General features: G+C 44.5%; 2 protein-coding genes across 2 annotated transcripts in view; one reads left to right on the top strand and one right to left on the bottom strand.

Annotated features, from left to right (window-relative positions):
• Positions 1-24,790, top strand: part of LOC126565807 (angiotensin-converting enzyme) — a 76,423-nt gene that overhangs the window by 45,152 nt on the left and 6,481 nt on the right. Inside the window, exons 9-10 of the mRNA XM_050223016.1 lie at positions 22,891-23,031; positions 24,335-24,658. Coding sequence (XP_050078973.1) covers positions 22,891-23,031; positions 24,335-24,656 — 463 coding nt within the window. The 3' untranslated portion in view covers positions 24,657-24,658. The remainder of the gene's footprint in view (positions 1-22,890; positions 23,032-24,334; positions 24,659-24,790) is intronic.
• LOC126564848 (MAGE-like protein 2) lies at positions 5,582-7,281 on the bottom strand. The gene is made up of 2 exons (XM_050221969.1): positions 7,174-7,281; positions 5,582-6,730 (listed from the first exon to the last, which is right to left on the bottom strand). Exons 1-2 carry the CDS (start codon positions 7,183-7,185, stop codon positions 5,585-5,587), a joined length of 1,158 nt encoding a protein of 385 aa, XP_050077926.1. The 5' UTR covers positions 7,186-7,281; the 3' UTR covers positions 5,582-5,584.

The raw sequence follows: 24,790 nt of genomic DNA, 5'->3' as shown, positions 1-24,790 counted from the left end.
TAATTAAGACGTTAGAGTGCGAGGCAAATTGCGTGCCTAGGAAATTATGCTTTCGATTTCGAACCCGAGCCTCTCAAGGTCATCATGCATTATAGTTTGTGAATGATTTCGTTCATAAAATCGATCAATGTGATGTAACGTCACATTCCTGCCATACTCTTTCAATTCCCGACAGGTGTGCCTGCCGAATGCCTACCAAAAGTGTGAACGAAAAGTAAAGGGTAAAAGCAGTCGGGAGTTTCCGATTTCGCCACTTCAAGGCCACTTTCGCCGCGACGCACCGACGGCAGACTCCGGCTGCATTTTGCGTTGCGCTGGCTGGTGATTCCGGTGTACTCATGGGTCAAAGTCAAACGAGCTGGTCGTAAGCTCAGGTGCAGACCGACCGAGTACGTTCATAAACGTGCGTACACAGCGGAAGGTCACGTCGCGTAATGCGCGTTTGCTTGGAAGAAAATTGTGTGACCGAACCGCACGTAACCGAACATGGGGGATGGCATGAAAATGGAGCCTAAATGGAGCTAATTTTCCCTCGGTAGTTAAATTGGTTCCTGTCCCGTCCGGCTTGTCGTTTTCACTCGCACAGTGGTTTAGTGGTGTACGGAAAGGGAAGCTACCAAGATGATTATTTGGCCTTCCAATTATATCCGCCAGTTGGTGTGTGGTTGGAATCTTGCTTTTTTTCTCTCTCATGGAAAGATCTCTTCACCCGAGCTCGTTACCTGATCTCCGTTGTTACAGCATCCTTTCATTCCATTGCGCGACACACCGGTACTGGCTCGGTGTGTGGCGTCTGTAACGAGTCGGATTGAGGGTGTTACGTTGCGACCTTGACCAAGGCAGCAAATGCATATTCTTAATCGCGATCGACCCTCCCTCGCGCACGTCAACCAACACGATTCCGGTAAGTGGAATCGGACCGCAGCAACAAAGCATCCGTACCCGAGACCCTAGATGCCCTAGATATGTAATAATTGATCGCAATGCGGATCCGTACGCGGCGTTGGTCGGCAATTAAAACAGGATTCTAACCGTGTTCGAACCGGGGCTACACGACAAGCGAGGCACGGTTCTTAGATGAGTATATGGCGTGCAAGGTCCTCGGTGGGTCGCTCGTGAAGCTATGGAACCAGCGAGGCCGCGCTCGTGTACAACGTAACCATGCAGCAACTGGCGTCAACTGGCTTTAGGGTTGGCTGGCAGCCGCTACCTTTAGTTAGACCCGGATAGATGAAAGTAAAAGTTGACCAGCAAAAACGTTTTCCTGCTCAATGATGGTGTGTTTTTCTCGTTTGTGTAACAGGAGACCCGTGGGTGGGTACTGTTGCTTGGGACATTAATATTAATGAGCCACAATAAAAACAATGGCCAACCGATATAACGATCGGTTTTCTGCGGTGCAGTTTCAAGTGCGTCCAAACAGCTATACTGCTGCTTGTGAAACATTGTAGTTTGGCGAAGATGTATTAGCTGATTAGCGTCTGCAGCGTAGTTGATGTCATGTTGAATGAGTTTCATGAGGGTAAATAACTCTTTAAGATGATTTATTTATTGCACTTTATGGACCATTCAGTAGTTTTGTGATTCACTTTGATCGTTTTATTAAACTTTTTAGGTAAATCACCGATCATTTCGATACACAAAAACACATTAAACTGAGTCTGTGCGCAAGACTATCAGACATTCCTGCGTGCTGCGTGTTTTACAAAAGTTAAAAATGTATGTTCAGACTCCACTATGGCAATTTCATAAACCGACTCAAGAATACCATAGGATTAATGTTAAACGTAGTGTTGTACGTGCTGAGTACAAGTGGTTGAGTGATTTCGATCTGTCAAGTGAATGTTTTAAATACGCTCAAGGCTAAGAGAGCTGAGAAAACCCAGAAGACTTTCCGGATAACTGGAGCTTTTATCACTTGTTTTAGCTTTAGAGAAAAACAGTTCTCATCAAAAATCCACGAGCATAAGATGAGAAGAATGGTAATAAAATGTTGACGTTTGCTCTGTACCGACTTGCTTATTCAATGGAGATAGAATGATACGAAGATAGTTGCAAGAATATTGAATGCATAGTTACAAGAAAAAGATATAAAAGTAGGAGAGGAAGACAGAGAACCAACATAAATTAAAAATTAGTTCGAATGAAATTAAATCCAGCGTGTTCTAAAGCTGATAGGAATCGACTCCCTAAAGTGTGGTTAATAATCTTTGCGAAATTAGTCTTAAAAGAAACTTTTAAAGACTCTCTGTAATTCAATTATTTGTTAATACGACTCCTAAAGGAATTGTTACACGAATTGAATCTCTTTGGTGAAGGAGGAAGAATGAAATAATTCTTTAAAAGCATAACTATCTTTCTAGTTGATATTGATGATTCCCTTTGCTGTCGAAAGCCCAAATATTCGAATATTGCTCATCTATGTCCTGTCCATGAACAAAGGAAGTGCTATAAGGACTTGTACCTATCCAGTGAAAGTATGAGGAAAAATTTGTTAAATGGATACATTCTAACCTATAATGAACAGAATTCTCTATTAGGCTTCAAGACTTTAGAACATCGTCATCATTTTCATCATATTAGAATGATAGCCAAACTACTTTTGGTACATTATCGATAGATTCTTATTTTCTACGTCTGCATTTACCATTTTAATCCGTACTCGCACAACTCTGTCAACGTGCAAAACATATGTTGATAGCAATGTAGAGACAAAATTTCAGTGTTATCAGTTGATTAGAAACACCTCTAATCCAATGTAGTTGAGAGATTGAAATAGACCTTTACTGGATATTTGTCGACAGATCAGAGACAGCAGAGATCAGCAATTTCTTCCGGAGCTTCAGGTTGATCGTCGAAGACTTCAAAGAAATGAAAACATTTATTTTAAGAAGATCCATAGCTAAGGTCCCGACCGAAGTTGGAAAAATGTTGTCGGTACTTTTATAAAATAATTCTCTTCAAGGTGTTACTTTTTCTGACAGACCTCTTGGCTCACATGAACCTTTAATAAAAACGACCGAATTATCATACCTTAATTGATAAATGTCCATTCATACCAAACGATGAACCACTTTATGCAGAACTTAATAGCCACAAATTTGTGATGGTAAATATCACTTCCTTATCGTGCTGGTAAAGATCAACTTCTCACCTTTCTTCACCTGCGTTTTTCTCCTTAGCACGGTCCTCATTGGCACATAAAAGCATGCCAAGCTATTTTGTATTATGCTGGCAATACAGCGTGAACCGCCAGAAAATTCCCTTTCCGTCGACCAATAAGTGATTATGCCATACAATTTTACAATTGAGAAACCAGCTCATTTCGCTCACCAAACAACAATGAAACATGAACCGCCTTTGGGAACAGCAACAAGAGCCGGAAAAATCGAAAACAAAAAAACCCCACCGCTCTAGGGAGGGGGGGGGGGTGCGGCAGTGTTGTAGCGCCGCCGAAAAACTATCGCTTGACCTTTGTCGGGCGATTTTGCACCGGCAAACATTAGCGCCATCGAATCGGTCTGATGCTCTGATCGCGTTGAAGACGGTGTGGATCGACCCTCATTACCGCATCGCACGTGGCATCCATCAGTTCACCAGTCCCGGCATCTTTCTCGTCTCGGCAAACTGTTACGATCGGTGGGAGCTTTTTCTATTTTTCCCCTTTTTTCATCCCCTCCCTCTCTCTTAAGGGAGATTGGTGAAACAGATGTTCAATTGGTTTTGAGGTGCGAGTTGGTAAAAACAAATACGGCTCGGTACGAGCCAATTCATGCGAGCGAGATGGGTTTGCGGTTGAGCGGCGGCTAACGGCTGAAACGCATGCCATCGTGCGCCTTGGTATGGTGCACGGTAACGATCGGTTGTGCAGCATCATCTTCACCGTTCTTCAACCTGCGCTGGGAAGATTGACGCTCTGTTCTGGCGCGCGCACGCGCCCGTGAGCTACACATTCCACCAGCTGGCGGATTGTGTTTGCAAATAGTAGGGCGAGCGACGTGAAAGATCGCAGCTGCAAATTTGCACCGAGTCTGGGTCTGGTCGAGCCGCTTGTTATGCATGTGTGCACGATGCACACAATTGTCGGTTATGCAAGCGCTCGCGAATGCTTTACGGACGTCATCTCAGCATGAGAGGAAGGTACAAAACACCCACTCCCAATCTCCCCCCCCCCCCCCTCCCTTCTCAAATACACCCACAACACAAAAACATAGTGCAAAGTTTTAAGAACATACCGTATGTCACTGTGAAGAGACTTCAACCCGCATCAAGCGACAAACCTTTGCCACCGTACGGCAACGACGACCAAACTTTTGTAACGTATGTCTCGAACAAGCCCATATTTTCCGCGTTTCCCTTTGCCAAGGTTCGGTCCCCCCCCCCATCTCCCCGCCCCATGTTCATGTCTCAAGTTGAAGAAGAATGAATTACGAAGTTTTACGACACCGTTTAATCTGTCATTCTAGCCCTTGAGTGGTCATTCGACTGTGCCGGTTAGTTGACGGTTTCCATTCTGCCCGTGGTATGGTATGGTGGGAAAATCCTTGAACTGTGCGAACGCTGACTATTCTCGCCCATCCGAATATCATTGAAAACCGAAAACCATTTGAAGAAAAAACCTGCAACAAAGAAAAGAAAAGAAAATTCCGGAAGGAAACAGCAAACAGTGTTCGATTTTTGTACAACAATCTTTGTTTCGTTTTATTTTTCGTCTTATTTACAATAAAATATAATATAAAAAAAGTACATATCGCGCCCTTGCACGATGTCAGCCTTCAGCAAATGCACACCCGTTTGCGCCCATACGGTTGAAACGTTTCACTGGCCGTGCTGGATCACTTGGAGGATCGTACTAATTTCTTCTTCTAAAGTGTTATGTTTTTTTGGCTATTTTTTTACAAAATTGTCAAAAAAGCTTTTCTTCTCCTCGTTCCATCCGAGGAGCGATAAAAAAATAACGATCCAAAATTACTTAGCTAATTTTGGGTATCGGCGAGAGTCCATCCAAACGATTTCACTCGATCGATCAATCTTTTGTACATTCAGCACATTTATGTTGTGTAGCAATAAGGCGTCTCCATCGTGTGTATGTGCATTCGATGTAGGCTGACGTTGGGCTGGGGGCCATTTTTGTTACGGTGCGTCGAACAGCAAAACGGACAAATAGAAATGAGGGGCAGTGCATGTACGTTTTACATTATCACATCTGGTGCACAACTAACTCGGATCCGGAAAAAATGGATCCGATGTGTTTCGTTTGTTTTGTGTAAGTGTTTGTACGAAATGAAAAATTGAATCAATTCGCTTTGAGTATATGAGAGTTGAGAATATTTGTGAAACAAAACAAAAATAAGTGTAAGAAGAGGATGTGATTTATGTGTAGTAAGATACGTGACTTTCGATGATGATAATAGCTATTAAAGCGAAACATCACCGAGATTCGGCGTGCTTCGAGAGTTGGTAAGGTGCACCGTTAACGATCTGTACGGTTGTGCAAATAGAACGTTTTGGGGCATCATACCCGAGCGAGTCCATCCTTGTTTTATGCTACAAATGTCCTTCCACCTCAACGCTTCGATGCTGCTTAATGGTGATAGCTGTAATCGTGTCCGTAACCGCTGAAGCTAGTGTAGCTCACATCGTGATGATGGTGATGCGGTTCGTGCACATGCTCCAGATGGTGATGGTGATGGTCGTGATGTACGGGGACAGGCACGGCCACCGGTACCTTCACCGGCACCGGGACAGGCTTCTCGACTGGGATGTGCTTCTCAACCGTAACGGGGTACGGACGGTCGATCGGAACCTTGACCGGGTACGGGACTGGCTTCTCAACCGTGTACGGAACATGCTTCTCGACGTAGTACGGCTTCGGGACCGGTACCTTGACTGGGTATGGGACGGGCTTCTCCACTGGCACTGGGTACGGACGATCGACGGGCACCTTTACCTCATACGGGACAGGCTTCTCCACCGTGTACGGGACAGGTTTCTCCACCTCAACTGGGTACGGAGCTGGCACATGGACGGGATAAGGACGATCGACCGGCACCTTCACCGGGACCGGGACCTTCTTCTCAACGGTGTACGGCACAGGGACTGGAACCTCCACCTTTACCGGCACTGGCACATGCTTGGTAACTTCGTACGGCTGTGGGACTGGCACCTTAACCGGGTACGGCACATGCTTGGTCACTTCGTACGGCTGTGGCACATACACCTTGACGGGGTAGGGACGATCGACCGGAACGTGCACCGGGTAGGGTACCTTCTTCTCAACCGGGTAAGGCTGTGGCACATGGACCGGAACCTTAACGTATTCCTTTACGTGAACCGGGACGTGTTTTACTACTTCGTAGGGCTGTGGAACCGGCACCTTTACCGGGTACGGGACATGCTTCTCAACCGTGTACGGAACGTGCTTCTCGACGGTGTACGGGACTGGGACACCCTTGACGAGCGTTACCGTTTTGGTAACGTCGGTATGTCCACCTAGGTACACACCGTGCCCGTAGTGATGATCGTGTGCCTCATGATACGCACCACCAAGATGGCCACCACCGATGTAGCCCACGTCTAGCCCATTAATGCCGTAGCCATAGCCGAGGCTTAGCAGGCCACGTTTGTCAAGCTTCTTCTCGAGCGGGACGGCGGCCTTGCTATCGGCTGCGGACTTCTTCTGCTCTGATTCGGCATTTGCCGAAACCAACAAAAGCGCCGACAGACAGATCTGTTTTGACGAAAGAAAAGAACCGAACATGAAAAAAATGGAGCATTCAAAAACACACGCTTTCAGTAATTGGTTTAGAATCTTTGAATGGCTGTTTCGATAATGAGCGTTTGAGTGAATGAAGTCAAGGTTCAGATGTTCCAACAAAGAGAATTCACTTTTCCGTTTCATTTTAGTTGAAAACTATAAAAACGATTTCAACGAATCGGTTATTTAAGAAGCTGAAGTCCAAACGCACTGTTTACAAATTTTTGTTGAACTACGATCCACTGAACAATGTTCTCTTATTTGCTTAACCACCGTAAACTTCAAATCCGTAACGAAATAGAACTAGAACTTTTCACTTGAAGAACAATCACCAAAACGCTCAACACCAAAACCTTGTTGCCAGATGTCGGAAAAATTGTAACTCTGAACACTTGTCGCCTTGTGGCTGTACTCACAAAAAACTTCATTGCGACTCAGCGACGGACTGGTTAGCGAAACCACGATGCGCAACTGTGCGGTTCCAGACACTGAACTGGATGCTGATTTGTGCTAAGTCGCCGCTTTTATACTACTTAAAACTACGAAATTCACTTTCATCCGATTCTGTGCCTTGGTCGGGTACCCCCGCCACCGCACAACGGCTGAAGCGCCCCGCCAATCGAAACCGAAAGCGCGGTTCACATGCCTGAGAAAAGTGTGAACCACTCACCGGTGTGCGCGAATAGCTCGTGAGTGCCCGTGTGTCTGTGCACAGGTTGAGAGCGACTTGGGGCAGGTCACCCTCCACACGCAATTGGTCCGACGTTGAGTGACTCCCGCGAGGGCACGAATGAACGAGTGAGTTCCAGCCAATATGTGACGTAGAGTTGCTCTGGATCGATTGAAAACGTGCCCAAGACCCCACACTCCTTGAGCGTTTTTTGCCTTTGCCTTGGAAGGGAGATGGAAAACTGACCCGATTCCACCTGGTAACGAATGTAAACAGTGGTAGGAAACCCCACCCGAGGATCCACCGGGTGCGACATTGTTTTGTTCCGGAGCAGTCGTGGCGGAAAACTGGTACAGGCTGTTGAGGTAGTGGTACAGATATCTGCACACTAATGGCTTAATTCTACTACTTCTGAGGTCGATCGTTTACACGCGAGTTCCAGGAAGTAGCCGATGATGTAAAGATCATTTTCCAAAACGGAAACTACACACCCCTCGTACATGCCTCAATGAACTATGAGCGATTGTTGGTGGAATTTTGGGGCATGAGACTAAACCTTGAACCAATAGTGCACACAATAGTGCGAAATGCGTCGCCCGCAGGTTGGTTCTGTTAATTGAGCGCCATTGAGTGTGTGCAGAACTAGCGATCCTGGACAGATCAATGGCTACGAGACACGTGGGAGCGAGCTGTTGTTGCAAGAGCTAAAATTTTGTTTCTTCAAGGGCCGTCGGTTGAGGAAGTCCACTTCCGTAACAGTTGCAGTTCAGATTTACAAGTTTAAATGTGTGAATTTATACATTTTTGTTTACGATCATTCATCCGGCGTGTGAGCAATTATGATTGTTTTGAAGCCAAATCTCTGCTTTGTTATCCAGTACAGTGGCTCGGTAGCAGCTTCCTGGCGACCCAGATTTACCAAACATGAAGCAAACATACTTCAACTACGAAAATATAGGAAGGATAATTGTGTGCTCGTCAAGCAAATTGCTTCAACCTAAACACAAATCGTTGAAGGATGTTTGCAGATTTCTTGCAATTAGTTGCGTTGACAGGTGACACTTAGTAATGGCGCATTTTTTTTTTTTTTTTTTGGAAGGTCTTGCCCTTGTCCGCGGTGTACGTTAATGTACACTTCCACATTAGGTGAAGAAAATTCCGAACATAGTTTACTAATTGGTGCAGTTTGATTGGGGCAAAAGTGGATTGGCCTTAGCAAGGGGTCTATCTGTAAAACTCATCAGTGTCATTGTCGTCTGTAGAGAATAGTTTTGAAAATGAAGCACCTTCAGCCATCCAGCAATCCATTTTGATACTTTGTGGAAGAAAAACTCTAAAGAAAACAATAGGTGATCGAGCCATTTTCAACGACAAATACTTTGAGAACAAATAAGTCACGGAGTTCTCTTGATTATTCCATTGCCTGGGACTCATAAATTGTCCATAGTAAATAGTTTTGTGGTTTTGATTGACGCTGTGTTTATTGTTGTGGTGCACTCGTTGAATCAACATTCAATAAGCTGCTTTCGTTTTAGCTTCTTTCAGTTTTTTTTCCCAAAAGCCATTTCAAGGTCGTCTGGAGCTAAAGTCTGCCCTTGATGTCATCTCTTGCATGGTTCGGTGCATCAAGCATAGCCAAACATAACGCACCGTAGAAACACTGTGCGTGGGTCAGCACCGTGTCCAAAACGATGACAGGCGTGAAATGATCCCATCCTGCGCAGCATAAATCAAGCATCGTGTGAGCGTGAAAAGCCCAACGCTTGTCGTCCATTTCTCAGCCTTGAACTGTGATCGCCTCACGAGCGGGTCGCATCGTGACAATGTGATGCACCCGCAGCACCCACTCTCGCGGCACATAATTAGCTCAAGATTAAGAGCACGATTGCGATATGATTTTGCTGGCTGGCTGGCTCCATCGCTCAAGCATAATCTTAAACACCGAGCTCCAATGACCGTTCATAAATTAATTAACCACGTGCCACCGAGCGAATTGTTCCGTGCGATCGCGCAATTCCACACCACTCCGTGTTGCGAGGTGTGCAATGCCAGTGTTGTTGTTTTGTTTGCGGAGTAAATGCGTATGCTGGGCCTAACATTACAGCTTCTTTTGGGGGGGGGTTTATTTTTTTGGCGATATGATTTCTGCGCAACATAACCACGAGATCTATGCTGGCTGAGAAGTCGGTCACTGTGCGGGTGCCGTTGTTAGGTATGGCGACCTTTGCAAAGCTAATAGAAAAACCATATTGAAAATCATGCGGGCCAATCCCGGTGAGGGTCTTAGGTCAGCATGGCGGATTTGGCTAAGCAACACCTCCCGAGAACACCTAACGATCGCGTTACCTAATAGCAAACCTAGTCGGGGCGCCGGTCAGAGAACCTTCTCGTGCGTTTTTTCTTGCTTCTCGTTTGATAATTTGCTGAGAGCGCATATGCTTCACATGATCTGTTTGGACTATTGCTGTGACCCAGAAGAATCACGGAAACTGGGCCCTTTCGTTCGTTCGTTCTTCAACATGCTTTTCGTGGCGGTGCAAGTGTTACCGCGTCGTGCACAGGCTGTGTGAAGTTCTTCGTGCCACAGTGAACGAGCATTTAATGCTACCGATGGAAAACGCTTGTTCGCTAGCGTGTCCCCGAGGGGTCTCAATGTTATCTTTGCTCTGCAATCAGATCATGGTTTTACCGTCCGGTGCGCACCATTTTAGCAACGCTATATGCAAACCAAGAGATCCCACTCGGTGAGAGAGGGTCAAAACATCGGGGTGGAAAACGACAAGGTGTTGTTGGTATAAATTAAATGGTGAGATAATTGTCTTTTGTTGGCTCATGACTCACAACCATGTTCGACGGGGCGGTGCCGTATGTAAACAGAAGCTTAAGAAGCTGAATTGGCAAACAACGAGCAAGAAGAAAGGCCTTTAAAAACGCCAAGGCATCGGTAACGTATGGTCGTGTTGTCACACCAAGCAGAGGTGTGGTTCGTTGAGGTATTGGTTTGTTTTTGCATGTTGCTTTTCCGTGTCACAAATTGGTACATGATTTCGGAAAGGTTACTTGTTATCATGACCGATCGAAAGGAATGAAACGTACGATTTTTTTATGAAAGCTTATTAAATTTCGGATTTTCTGTACTAATTTTTGTTTAATTTTGTTTTTATTTTTAGACTGAGTGTGCCAATAAGATACCAGCACATTTCACGCAATTTTGAAGTTTGTATGCGAAGGTTTAATGATTAGTTTTCATTTACGGTATCTTCCATCAGAAGCTACAACTCTTTCGAATAACAAACACCAGTTGTAACTTATTAAATTCGGAGTTTCTGATAACGCTATGGGGTAGATAAGCCTCTATCTGCCGTGTAAGATTGGAAAACAGAATATCTCGTGGAAACAGAATATTGTGAACCTCTGGAGTCCTACAGGAGAGCAATTTTTAACCTCTCTTGTTTGTACTACATGTAAGTGATATAGATGGGTATCTGTCTAAATATGAGATACTATTGGTTGCTGACGACGTTGAAACATTCAATACAGTGCAATACAATCACGGTTCAATAGCTCTGTTTTTCACTAGTTGCAGGAACCACAAGAAATGAAACAGAATTCGAAAATCTAATTTTCGATGTCTGGAAAGGTGACCAGAGACATGTATTTGACTGTCGACTGGCGACAAGTACAGAATACCTTAAGTTCTTAGTGTCTTCGAAATACTCTAGCCTTGTGTGTTGTTCACTAGAACTACATAATGTAAATTTGACTTTAAAGTTGACAGCTAAGCACTGAAGCACACATGTTGCATCAAAGGCTTGGGTATCCTACACTGTAGAAGTTTTAATTGTTCAATAATCAGATAAGTTAGTAATCTCTAGAGCAAACCTAACGGTCTAGTCCACGAATAGCAATAGAAGTTCAAGATCCCTTGACGATAAAATCTCTTTCTTACTACGATCTGTACGTGAGTCTGCTAGTACAACCTAGAATACTTCTGCAGAAATATAGATGGCGCAATGTTCATGCGATCCAACGGAAACTCACTCGATATTAAATAAGACCACTCTCATGGGGGGAATGAAACACTCATCCATCTTATGAAGCTAGGTGTTTGTTGTTAGGTCTAGAATCTTTTTTCAATTGGACGTTAAATGTCTTTTTGCAGTCGGTCTTCAAGGAAATTCTATTGATTCGCAAATCTTACTGAGCTCTCTAATATTTCAGGAACTAATAAAAATCTTCCAATCACAAATTGCTAGTTACAACAAATCAAATCACAGTTACTACATAATTTACTATCAATGTTATGTAAATGGCATTCTAACAAATATTTTGATAAGATATTTTGACAAATGTGAAACGCATAAATATGCTTTAAGCCCCATTAACTTTTCCATCCCTAGCTGTCACTCATGTATATCATGCACTCGTTAAGCTAACAAATATTTCAGCTCGTTGGGTGGTTGGGCGTTCATAAATTTACCACTTGCTCGCAGACCAGTTCGCCCCCGTCTGGTATGAATTTGTCTCAAGCAGACATATCATCATAACTACACATCAGTTGCCACATTATCAGCTCGCAGTCTCGCATGTCATAAGTGGCCAACAATTGATGACATTGCTCAAACCCCTTTCGGTTCAACCCACTCTGATGATGTCAGCGTATCTTACCAAGACTATTTCCACCACCTGCTCAAAGAAAGCAATCGGTCATCCGCGGACGGACAACCGGTGGACGAAAGCATAATCGATAATGACAGTACTCGCAGTTTCCTATCGATGCACATCACCCTTCTTTCTCGCCATGATGCCATCTTCCGTACCGATGAATGATACTTCTCTGAGGCGGGAATTATGCGTCATCGGTGCAAAACCGTTGGTGTGTGTGTGTGTGCCGGGTGAAGTAGAGCGCTTTTCTCATCTATTCGACTCACGCACCGGTGCAGTGGCTTGACTTTTCCGTGCGCGATTTTGGATGCATTTTGCAAAACATACAATCTACAAACGAAAGAGCCGCCTGCATGTGTATATATGTTAAAGTGGGAGCGCGCCGCTTTTTCACAGCCAATACACAAGGCACGATGTAACTGTTGCTCGTGGTTGATTTGGGAGCAGTGTTTTTGTTTCTTCTGGATCGGTGGAATTGGTTCAATTGCACATCATAAACTACATTGTATGATCGTCTGGGAAAATGCGTCAAAAAAGCACATCAAAATGGAATTGATGTGTTGATCACATCTTACGAGCTGAAGTTTCCTTATTTGACTGTCAGATTCTAGCAGCGGAAATAGAGTGAAATTAATTGACTGTAGTACTTCAGTCAGATGTTTCTTATTTTTGAATTGTTAAAGATTATTCTAAACGAGAAAATCAAACATAACTTTATACTTATCATCGCTTATCATCAAACTGCTAACACATGAAACATCTCAGTTCCTAACTGCTCTTTGATACAATTTACTACCAATGATAAGTTCATTCATCATCTAATATTATCCCCACGTCCCAGACGTGGGTATAATAATGAACGTTTGGCGAGATACACCAATGATTTACAATGCCTTCGCATGGAACGAAACAAAACGCAACACATTTACTGCCCGTAGAAGGCATCTTCGCTCGACAAGCCTCCACCAAAGATGATTTAATCTTCCTTCATCAGCAGCCATCGCCGTGTATGTATGTATGAATGAACAAACGAATGGTTTTTCGCAAAAACCGAACGAGAATCTCACGGGAGAGAATCTCAACGTGCTTCCAAACGTACCGAGAGGGAAGACGTCTCGAAAAATGCTCGTATTTACAGCATACCGATTTATTTGGTTTCATCGAACTATGCTGGCGTTTGCCAGCACCGATCGCGATTTCATCGCAAACGCTTTGTACATAATAATATGCCGTTCGGTCGATTGTGACAGGGAAGACAAAATAATGCAGATGAAAATGCAAATGTGCGAGATCTGACCATCCGAGAGCGAGAAGATCGTCGCTCGCTAGTTTGTTGCTAATTATCTATTGCTTAATTTGCCCACCATAGGTCACCGGGTGAAGTCTCCATTGAAGAGTGTTGTGATCAAAGCGTTTGGGTAACGTTTAGGGATTTCCCAGCATTCTCGTGGAGCTTGCTTCTTTTTTGTTTTTTTTTGAAATTTAATTTAAATTATGATCATTGCGATCCATCCTCAAAACTGGACAAAGTAAAACACTGTAAACTGTAACTAGAGTTCTTTACCCTCTGGAGCAATAAGATGTCTCCTACTGCAACCGTCTGTCCATTGGCTTTAAGCTACGTACGAGAAGCAGCTGGCGAAATAAATGGCAGTCTTCAGCTGAATCAGACTGTGCATTTATCCGATGCACTCAATCGAACTACGGCTCAGTTTGATTCCTCGCACCGAACGTCAACACAAGCGCATGTGCTCGGCTCTGTCGTACCATACAGGTCCGCCTATAGCTCGTACCATACTATAATACTACCTGCTACTGGCACTGTCATCGCAGCAAATGCGCATTGCATCATCTGCAGCGTCTGCACTACCTTCGCACAGTACCTCGAATCGGTACGGTTTCGCGGTAAGTAAATTATAATCAAGTTTCAACCGAAAGATTTCACCACTGGCAAGCGACGAACCCTCTTCTGTCGCGCCGCACCGTGCAGTACTCCTTCGGAATGTGTGTTCCAACGCCTTCCGAGAATGTCAACTTCCTTTCAATGCGTGCGGCTTGCCGAATTCACTGCCACAAATGGTGAGTCCCTTGACTGGGTCAGCCGTGGAGGAAACTGAATAAAAATGAAACAACTCACAGCCAGTGATGAAAGCAGGCAGATTCATATATGCGCACACGGTTTAATATTCCAGCCAGGCATCGGTACATGATTGATTATTTATGCATCTCCGGCCTTCGGGGGAAGCCTTCCCGTTGAAAGTGAACCGAATCGTAATAAAAGCTTGCGGACGATTGCTTTATCACAGTTATCAAAAACAAGCTGCTGACATACTTTAAATAACGAGCCTCGTGAAGCCGTCACCTATATTCAAGTTTTATTCTTTTGATACAACCAAAATCCTATTATTTATACTCTGAGAAGAAAATAAAAGTGAAAATCAAGCCTCCCGATGAATTGTCCGCCATCGATCGGTTATTTTTGCAGTCCGCTGTTTCAAAGCGATAAAAACATCCACGGAAGTGCTATAAATCTCACACAATATCAATTTACGACGCATGGGCAAGGCTCAGCGGCTCACTCACATGTTACACCCTGCGTTCCCAGCCCTCCGTACGGTGGTCAACCAACCTAGCGTGCGAATTGCATAACCGGAATGACACAGTTTTCTTCAACGATCAACGATGGATGGGCTGTAGTCGGCTCTTTGCGAATTATTTAAACACCGCCACATGAGCACCCAATATCGAAATACGGAATATATTCCGAGTACAGAAGAAAGGACCGTTTTTTTGTGGTTCCCCTGATCACATCTGATTCTGGTGTCAAACCGTCAGGTGTGCATGCGGGTGGAATGAAATCACAACCGTTTGGAGCGTATCGGTAAACAGACGCAATGAAGGGACATTGTACAAACAAAAAGCCCTCATACAAATCATACATCTGGACAGTTTTGTTTTGGTCTTTCCTTGCTGAAAAATGGCGTACCTTACAGTTGTCACAAGGCACAACACCGATCGTAAGTATCGATAGAGTTCGTGATAGGAGCTATTCAACATTGCTTAATAGTTCTCTACAAAGCCGGCCTAACAATCGATTGTTTGTTCGCGTTGGAATTACTGCCATAGAATTGTGGTGTGTGTCCCTTTTTATTTTCGCCAAAGTATGGACCCCCATTTGAACAGATGATTGTCGATCGTAATGAGATATGTAGGGATAAATCTGCAAACGCCCGTACAAAATGATCGAATTTTTCATTCTCTCGTGTACCTGGGTAATAATCCAGATTAAGCTTTCCTGTATGAAATGGTCTGAAATGCATACTGCAAGGCATTTGGTTTAATAATGAACGTATATTGATGCCAGCACGGAACTCAACCACTTCAAACAGGCTGCACCAAACGGGAGCGTATTATGTAATGAACTCTGGCTGAAACCGGCTAATCAGTGTAACCCTCTGGAGCAGCTCCCTGGCGGTTTTAGGGTGGTGATAGAAAGCAAAAAATAGGTTATGATGTCTTACGCGTTACAGCGCTAGATCGTGGCATGAAGACGACGAACAGTCGATGTGGGTAAACCAGGTAGATTGTTGGTGGAAAACCTATGAAAAGCTACGGAACGCTTGCTGGGGGACACATCGATTGGGTATTACAAAATTTTCATACAAAAACAAATATCTCAAACACCACACCACGATATGATCACGGTCAGTCACGACGGTGATAGAAAGGAAGCGAAAAAGAAAGAGAGCGAAAAAAAACATGCACTCACAAATACACTAAATCGCATCACAAGATGATGCTACCGGTGAACTTGTTTTCCAGGGCATCAATACCGTGGGTCCATTATTACACCGGCCCCAGTTCAACTTCATTGTAGCTAGAGGGCAAATGTATATGACGAAAACCACCGAATGCTTTACGAAATGTTGTACAGAGAAATAAAACGTAGTCGCGTAGTAGGAAGCTATTGTAGCTTTCGATGCCTTTTTGTAGCTGTCGTGATCCTCGTGGTAGCCTTGGGCCGCACATTTTAAGCAATGAACAACTAGCGTGCTAACTTAATGCTCTAAGGGTCAGCAAGAATTTGCATTAGCTTATTTGTTTTTGCGAGGATTAAATGCTGCTTGTGAGGATAAATCTCAAATTTAGAGCACACGGTACTGCTCTAGCTCTTGTTTACCGTTTTGCACCTCTTTTTTGTGTGTGTGGAGATGTGTACTAACTGACCGAAAAGGAATTTGGTACAGTTTGTTGAAGCGTAACATTAATGTCATGTTTATGACGCAACTTGTGAGAAGAAAAAACACGGAGCATACACACATTGCCTAATTATTGCCGAGCTGAATGCATCAAATGCTGGAGAAAGGAATCATGTGTGAGATTCAAAGAGGCTACAGAGACAACCTTCCAGCAAACAACCTCACATTGAACAGTTGTGTCTCAATAAACCGTCCGGTCGACTGTTTTACTTACATCTTGCAAGATTCTTCCCGCAAACATTAACCATCACCGGCTAACCACCGTGAACGATCGAAGAGCAATGAAAGAACTAATTTCAATTACACAACCACCCCCCGGATGGCTGGCCACGAAGTTGCCGGGAAGCGTGTTTGCATTCCTAGTAATTACCGGCCTTAAGAGAGCACATAAAATATGATTGATACGGCAGTACGGTGTCGGTGGCAGTTGTCGTGCATAAATATCCACATTAAATGCCCTGCGGTCCCCGGTGTGACACCCGCCGCAGCACAAACGCGACTGATCGATGGTTTTCAACCATTGGCTGTCACCGCAAAGAACTCGCACAACGGCATGTGTTCTTTGCAATTGAGAATCGGCAGCTCTGCTTGCTTCATTTCTAATGCCTACGCGTGGTGGACTCTTTGGAAGGTTGTGACGCTCGCAGACACTAGTGCAATATTTGTGCACAAAACGACGACGCGGATGTTGCGGAGGTTCTGTGTGTATGTGTGTGCTTTTACATCACTCGTTCTCCACAATACGAAAGATATGTCGATCATCGAACGTACTTGAACCTAAGCAGATCAACATTCTTAGTGCTCGCCAGTCTCAAGAGGCTCGCCAAGAGGTAAAGAAATTAACGACATTGTCGACAAACGGCCGCAAGCCACTTTTTGCCATCTCCCGCACAAATAAGTGTATGTGTGACGTTTATTGCTCAGAAGAGCCTCCAACTTCCATTCCATGCTCGGGGATAGTCGGCGGAGGGAAAAAGCGCACCATTTTCTACACGACTGTAGCGAGCGCGATCGCGCGTTGAGAGATTTAATTACCTCCAGCGCTTGCGTGTCCTACCTGATCAGGCGCGGAGCGCACGTTGGGGCCGCACCACTAGCTGACAGAATCCATTTAGGACACCGACGAGGCTGAATTCCCCAACCGAGGCTGCGTTCTTTTGCGCGTGCGAAACACATTTCTACTTCATGCTTCCTTACTCTGCGCGTTCTACGCTACTCGCAACGCAACGTGCTATAGGGTCATTTCCTTGAGCGAACGTGCTGGCCATCCGGCCATTTAAAATCCGCTCAATGAGGCGCTCAAGTTTACCAGCACTAATGACACTGCGAGCGAAAGAAGATCGTTTCATACTATCCCATACGATGCTGGCTCCAACGCATTACCTTTACTTGCAGGAGGCTGCACAAAAGGCACAACGATCGCACAACGATCGGAGTGCAGCAAGCAGTTGGAAGCGTTTTCGCAAGCGCACAAGTCGTGGTGCTTACACTGATGGAAAAACGGCAAACCTTCACCGAATTTCGTCGACCATTTAATTTTTTTCCTCTTTAATCTTTCGCAGCTCTTTGTGGTGCCCTGATTTAACGCTTGCTTCTACCAACGGTTGCAACTATCGCATGCACTACAGAGTTTGAGTTTATCATCGCTTTTCGATTCCAAAACTCTGCGAACAGAGACCATCATCGACTCGATTTACAACTCCCATTGATCACTCGGTATCGGCAAAAGCCACCTTGCTGAAAAGCGCCAAGCAAATAAACAATAAATCAAACGATTTCGTGAAAGAATAAGCGACGAACCCGGAGCGTCGCATAGTGCTCCCGCTGTGGCACGAAGCAACAATTATGCGATTGCTTTAGCCACTCCAGCAGAGTGTTGGATAGTCGGTCGGTGCTTTGGGGTGGCGCCTGGTGTAATAAATTGATCACCAATATTCAATCCACCCTGAGGCTGAGGATCGCTAAGAGCGATCATTGCAGAAGCTCGGGAGTGCACCGAAAGGTGTGATATGATTAGGGTTCGCTTGTTTATTAGTGGGCATAAATCATCGGCTGAAAATGGAACCGTACATCACACGATTTCATCAACTGGCGAGGTGAATGGTGAACGAATTGAGATTTTTTGTTGAGAGATTTTTAGGGCAGCACAAACGAGGCCGATTCATTTTACAGTGGGTAAACGGTTTCATCTGTACTAGAAATTAATTTTTATTCAAAAATTGTGGTTGTTCATTTGCGATTTATTGAGACAAAACCCTATAAACACTGAGCTTTGCCTTCCTCGTCTTCTCTGCTAATTGATATCTGAAACAATGTTAAGTTTCAAGGTCCTATTGAACATTACTTAACATAACATCAAGATTAGACAAGTACTTTTTTTACCGACCCACTCACTCGTAAACTAATCGAACAGAGAAAAGGAATGGACCAAGACATAACGAGTCCTAATTTTGGTCAACTGGGAATCGTTTTGTGGCACAAGTGCATTTCTACATTAATTCAAGGTTTGCAGACGTCTAAGTGCATCCTCACGACATGCTTCCAATGCGGCGTGTATGAAAGTACCCGTCAGTTGAAAACAATAATTTTCCCTTTCAAACAGTTAGCAGCGCATGGTACGAGAAACAGTAAAGTGCTTTGTAGTGTTACTTTAAAAGCATGTAATCGAAATTACATCAAACTATTTTCGTTTTCAAGAAAAGAATCTCACACTTCTCACCTGTCAAAGGCTGATTGAACGTATCGAGAAAAGATCATCTTTGGCCCTGCATTTAAGCTGCAACCAATTGCTTGATTCAAAGAGTAGAGCATTGATTGAAATTTATGAGCAGACGATTATTATCGCCCATCTTCCTGCAAGGGTAGGTCGGTTGTTCTTGGAGAAGAATTTTGAAATTCTTCGTGAACTCACGGAACATCACCAGAGCAATTGTGACGGTCGAACAAAAAGCTTTACCGGACGCTGGTGACTCCGTCTAAAGAGCCAATCGGATGGATCGATCGACTACGAAACTCTTGGTTGCTCTTGAATGGTGCAATCGTTTGATCGGTTTGTTCGTGCCCATTCCCTCCCCATAACCGGACATATAATTCCGGACTTCGATCGATCGGTGAGCGGAAAAGCACGATCCACCGTGTTCAAAGTGAAAGCCCTTGGCTGTGGATGTCAGACGGGTAGAAGCATAATGCTACCGATGAGGGAAACAAACAAATCAGGCCAACCACCAACTAATAGGGGAAACAGTTAAAACAGGGACACGGCCTTGAACTGTTGTTATGCCACTTACCCCTGTTTTTTTTTTTTTTTGTTTTCGAAGTACTAGCATTGGGGTATGAAGATCGCACAAAAAGGAAGGTATTTCCAAAAGTTTGTATTGGTGGTACGCGACACATTACACGTCACGCTGTTTTTTTGCTATCCACAGGTGTGCGATGCATAAATGAAGGGCACCAGGGACTTACTCACTTACATCGGACGGACGGCCGGACAGACAAAGCGATGAGCATGGGTAATGTGGGTCAACCCAGAAGCGATGACAAATCGAAACAACCGCAAAACTGCTGGCAAAGAAGAAATCGTACATCGTCCCCAAAAACCGCACACCCGGCCGGACAAAGCAAATTACGTAAAATCGGACCATAGTTTAGCGTACTGGCTAATTAAGCATCAGGCTTGATGATGATGTTGATCGGTTCAGCGCATATCGTGTCGTCATTTGCACAAACCAACCCTTCCCAGTGCGCCCACCTCATTGACGCATGACGCCGTTGATGCACGCATTACGACAAAATTCTTCATGACAAATTGTCAATCAACAGGCTCTCGGGCAGCAGCAGCAGCAAAGCGAAAGGCTTTTTAATGCACGTTGAGCACGGTTACGGTGGATTGTTGCTTCGCTTTCATGTCAGCACGATGACAGTTCTAAGGAGCGGACTAGAGCGGTCCGCACAGATGCGCCAAACTCAATTAACCGCAAATGTCACTGTCAACTCAGCCTTTTCTATGCGACACATTGATTTCTAACCAGCCAAACAGCCCTCCCCGATTTGCTAATCCATTTTTCTGAATGATAGGAGTGTGTAACAGCAATTGTTGTCGTGGTAATTGAGATGTATGCAATTCCGCGCTTCAAGGCAATGGGTTTGTTCGATTCGACATTTTGGAAGCTTTTTTTTGAGCAGATGAACTAATTTGATAAGAATGCGCTGGAAGAATGGAAACAGTGAATGTGAATAGAGTCATCATCTGTGGCCTTGATATTTAGAGAGATGCAGAGTCATGTAGCTCTATGTGAAAGATTTTTTTTAAAGCAAATTAACATGCCTGATTAATTTGGAATCTATTATTTTTGGTTTCAGGCCGACGCTCAAGAGTTAAGAAAATTCTTGGAAAAAGAAAGTGTAATTAATTGTAAGAAATGTTGCATCCAAAGCTTTACTAATCGCACCAACAGAGTACAAGTGATGATGCCCGGTTTCATCCAATAATCCAACGTAAACAGCAAATCACGAACAACGAAGATGCAATCTGTCCGCTTATGACATTTTATTTTTTCGTTACATTTGCAAATCGAACTCAAGGCCGGCGCTGGATGCACGACACTTACCACTAAAATGGTCGAACCCAGTTAAACCGCCCGTCGTGTCCCAGGCAGAGGCTTTCGATCATTAGTTGACCTCTTTTTTTGCTGGCAATCCTACTGCGATCAGATTAAGCAGGATTAGGAGCAAGTTGTTAGAAACATAATAACAAAAATCGGAGACGATTTGCAAAACAGTTAAGGATTTCTAAAGCTTTATTCAAATGATAGATCTAATACCAAGAGATATCGGTGTGGTCTTTCTCTTCAATTCGCCAACCGCAGGTCCATTTCGAAGAAAGGCTTTACATCAAACCTCATTTATCGACAGTCAAGATAAGTACACCTCATGGTTGAAAAGAGGGTGTGATTTAATGATTCGTTTTTAAATCTTTATACGATGCGATATAATAAATACGTGCCACTGATCCTTCTTTCTCCAGCACAAAATAAAGCGCTCATGATCACCTAAGATCGCTTGATTGCTATCGCTCTGGACAGCAAACCCGCAACGACAGCAAACCCGAGCAAAGGAAGCAGAGCGGCAAGCACGTATTATGTAAAAGTGAACTATCCGCAATGTCTGTTATTATTTCACCGCATTCTATCGGTTGTACCGAGCGATAAACCGTACGGGAAAATAATCCTGCATAATTTCAGTGTCCGCGATGAAAAGCTAACCAGCGTGTGGGGAGGGAGCGAGAAAAGCAGACCGTTTCGAGCGCGAGTGCAGATTGAGATCGTAAAACCATGCCTGCTACCGGGCTTTGAGCCGCAACTAGCTACCGGCAGCTATCAATCAAGGCTATCGTATCCCGGCTTTGGTTGCTAAATTGATTGATCAGAATTATCAATCAGCCAAAAACCCTCTCGGTATGGTGGGCGATGAAAGGACCTGGTTGCTAACCCTTGCGAGCGCACATTAGTATCCCGGTTGGAAGCAGTTGGAAGCTGCTGATACGTTCAGTCACCGAGTTCAAGGTATCAAAAGAAAGAATGTGTGGTGAAATATAATCAATCATCGCTAATCGATGAAAACGCGGGACCAATCAGCAGAATGTGTTGGTCAAGAGTGGATTAATGTAGCAGCATTTTTCAAAGATCGTAAAAGCTGAACGATGGCTAAGCAACGAACCATTGTGAAGGAAAAATTTGTTAATAATCTCTCGCTTCAAATAAAAGGGTTAGTCATAATTTTAAGCATTGATGTAAAGCTAATAAGTGACACTATCACTTACTCACACAAACCATCAATTAAATTATTTACTCCCTTGTTTTCGACACACCAAACCGATTTGAGGTTAAGCGGTTCCATTTCAACCTGTCCCTTAATGTAGGCCATACAAAGGCTTCCCTTTCTCGGTTCCCGGTTCTGCACGAATGAGATCTCGAGCGTACGCGTGCCAGGTTTTAGGTACCAAACTTAACTTAAAAGTTAAACGCGTTGGAATCCTTCAAAACCCTCCAAACAATCTACCGAACACAATGTCTACATGGCGCTCTTTCGATGCACTCTCACAGCACCACTCTAGAGTCTGTGGCATGCATGCATTGTGCAATTGACCCAAACCTCCTCATACCGTTGGCGGTGAATGTGTCTGCACCCGATGTGTTTTTTCCTCGCTCGCATTTTTTGGACGAGCCATTATTTGCCTTATGTGTTTCTGCCGCTATTCATCCAGCTCAATCATGTAGGATCGATGTTGTTTCGGGAACGGCCACCATCAGGTGACCCACAATGGCATGTAATCGAAAAAGAAAAACACATTAGACACAACGCTACTGACCTGAGCTCGTTTCGTTTCGCTTATCTTCACCCAAAGATCGTCCGCACGAATGCAATCTACTCGTTGTCTCGTGTGAGGCTCGTTATAGGGGGGGCCAATACCATGTTTTCTCTGGTGCTGCTAGCATTATGACTAATTATTATTCCCTTTTTTCTTCTTCTTCTTGTTACAGATACTTTTTCTCCAATGTGCTACAGTTCCAAATTTATCGAGCCCTGTGCACCGCCTCCGGTCAGTACGTTCCGCAGGATCCCTCCAAACCATTGCATAAGTGTGACATCTATCGCCAACCGGCTGCCGGTAACATTCTCAAGTGAGTTGTAATCATTCATCACTTTCCCTCATCTACTAAGATCGACTGTGGACATTGATAGAAGGGATTAAAGTCAAACGGACAACGTTTTCCAACACTGAAATCACAGCGAAAGGGCTCGGTGAAAATGTCACAAGTGGGTGTTGAAGAAATTGGGCTGAAACATATCAAGCTACTCCCGGCCTCGTTAAGGATCCAGCTAATGTTCACTTATTACATCAATCGTTCGTCTACGCGGTACGGGTTAAACTAAATCATCGCGCAGCTCAAGCCAGCTCAGGTCGTGTTACATCAACTGACCGAAAAACACATCCAAACTGGTCGGAGGTGTTTTGACGAGGGACACACGTTAGCTGGCCGTATGCTGTCATACATCGAGCATACAGGTCTTGTTTTTAGGTAATTCGAATCGGCTCACGGATAATAAGGTCACGCTATCGGGAAGTCTACGGCTAATCCGCGTTGCTGGACGTGTGGCATTAGCCAGCTGTACGCAGATAAGTTGATGATGATTAGGCAACGATTAAACTGCAATCAGGGGAAAGAAATACCACAAAGTGTTAAGCTTCTATAAGTAATTATTTATTTGTTTCTTCAAACGCTCGCATATTAAGAATATCCCAAACCACCAACCAAATGCATGCTGAAGAGTGTTATTCACCCATAAATTGGCCTATAATTCTTCGTGTCAAGTGGAATAACACGTGACATAGAAAGCGAAAGCCGTTCTCGCGAATGCCGATGATCCGGTGGACGACGGAGATAATTGTGGTTTTTGACGTTTGATTTGCGCCCGCTGGGAACGCAGGGACCTAAGCAGCCTTACCAGTAGTTACGGGGTTGCGTAATGCGAACCGTCACCAGACCGATGCAACTCGTTGCAGTGCGGCTGCTTCTGGTCACACTTGAGCCTCTCGTATGTGCATCGCTGCAGGTGTTCGTGCTAGAAAATGGGGAGATGGGATAAGATACGATGTGCAGCGAGAAGAATGATCGCAAAAGTGGTACTGACTTGCAAGGAAGGGGCTGGTAGGCACCCGACAGAACGAGCGCTATTTACTCTCCTCATATTAATGAACACCCATTTTCTGCTTCAATTTATCCTTCGCATTAGCGATGCCTTTTAAGCTAGAGAGTCCCTTTGTCCACGATGCTGCTGATCGGTCGATTTCATGCTGCAAATTTAATTTACAACCTACACTCGGCTCTCACTATCATCCAATGAATCTTAGCCCTCTATTTACCCGCGATCGCTTCTCTTTTTCCTTTCTTTCCCTCTCTGAACCGCAACAACAACATGCAGAAAGCTAATGGAACGTGGAGCATCGCAACCGTGGCAGCAGGTCCTCCAGGAGGTGATCGGTGAAGGCCGGCTGGACGGTTCGGCATTGCGTGAGTTTTTCCGACCGCTCGAGGAATGGCTGCGGAATGAAAATCTGCGCAACAACGAGTACGTCGGTTGGATCTATGACGGGGACTACTGCAAGCACAGCATCGAGACGGCCAATCTGCAAGTGTTTGGCGGGTTCTACAATGTTGCGGTCGAGCTGCAGCTAACCAGCTGGTTGGTGCTTACGATTTCCTGCCTGATCGGGACGCTGGTGCACCGTCATCAGTTAAGATAGATGTCAGCTGAGCTCGGTAGTAGCTCAGCGGGAGGTGACAACCAGCAACCAAAAAAACTTAGCGAATACGAAGGAAGAGTTCGCGAACATGCTTCTGTAATGTAGATTTGTGTAGCTGAGTTGAAGTAGTGTTA

Source organism: Anopheles maculipalpis, chromosome 3RL (assembly GCF_943734695.1).
Source record: "Anopheles maculipalpis chromosome 3RL, idAnoMacuDA_375_x, whole genome shotgun sequence".
In the NCBI taxonomy this organism is placed as follows: Eukaryota; Metazoa; Arthropoda; class Insecta; order Diptera; family Culicidae; genus Anopheles; species Anopheles maculipalpis.
Note: the sequence above shows the minus strand (reverse complement) of the source record. Positions and strands in the feature narration are given on the sequence as shown.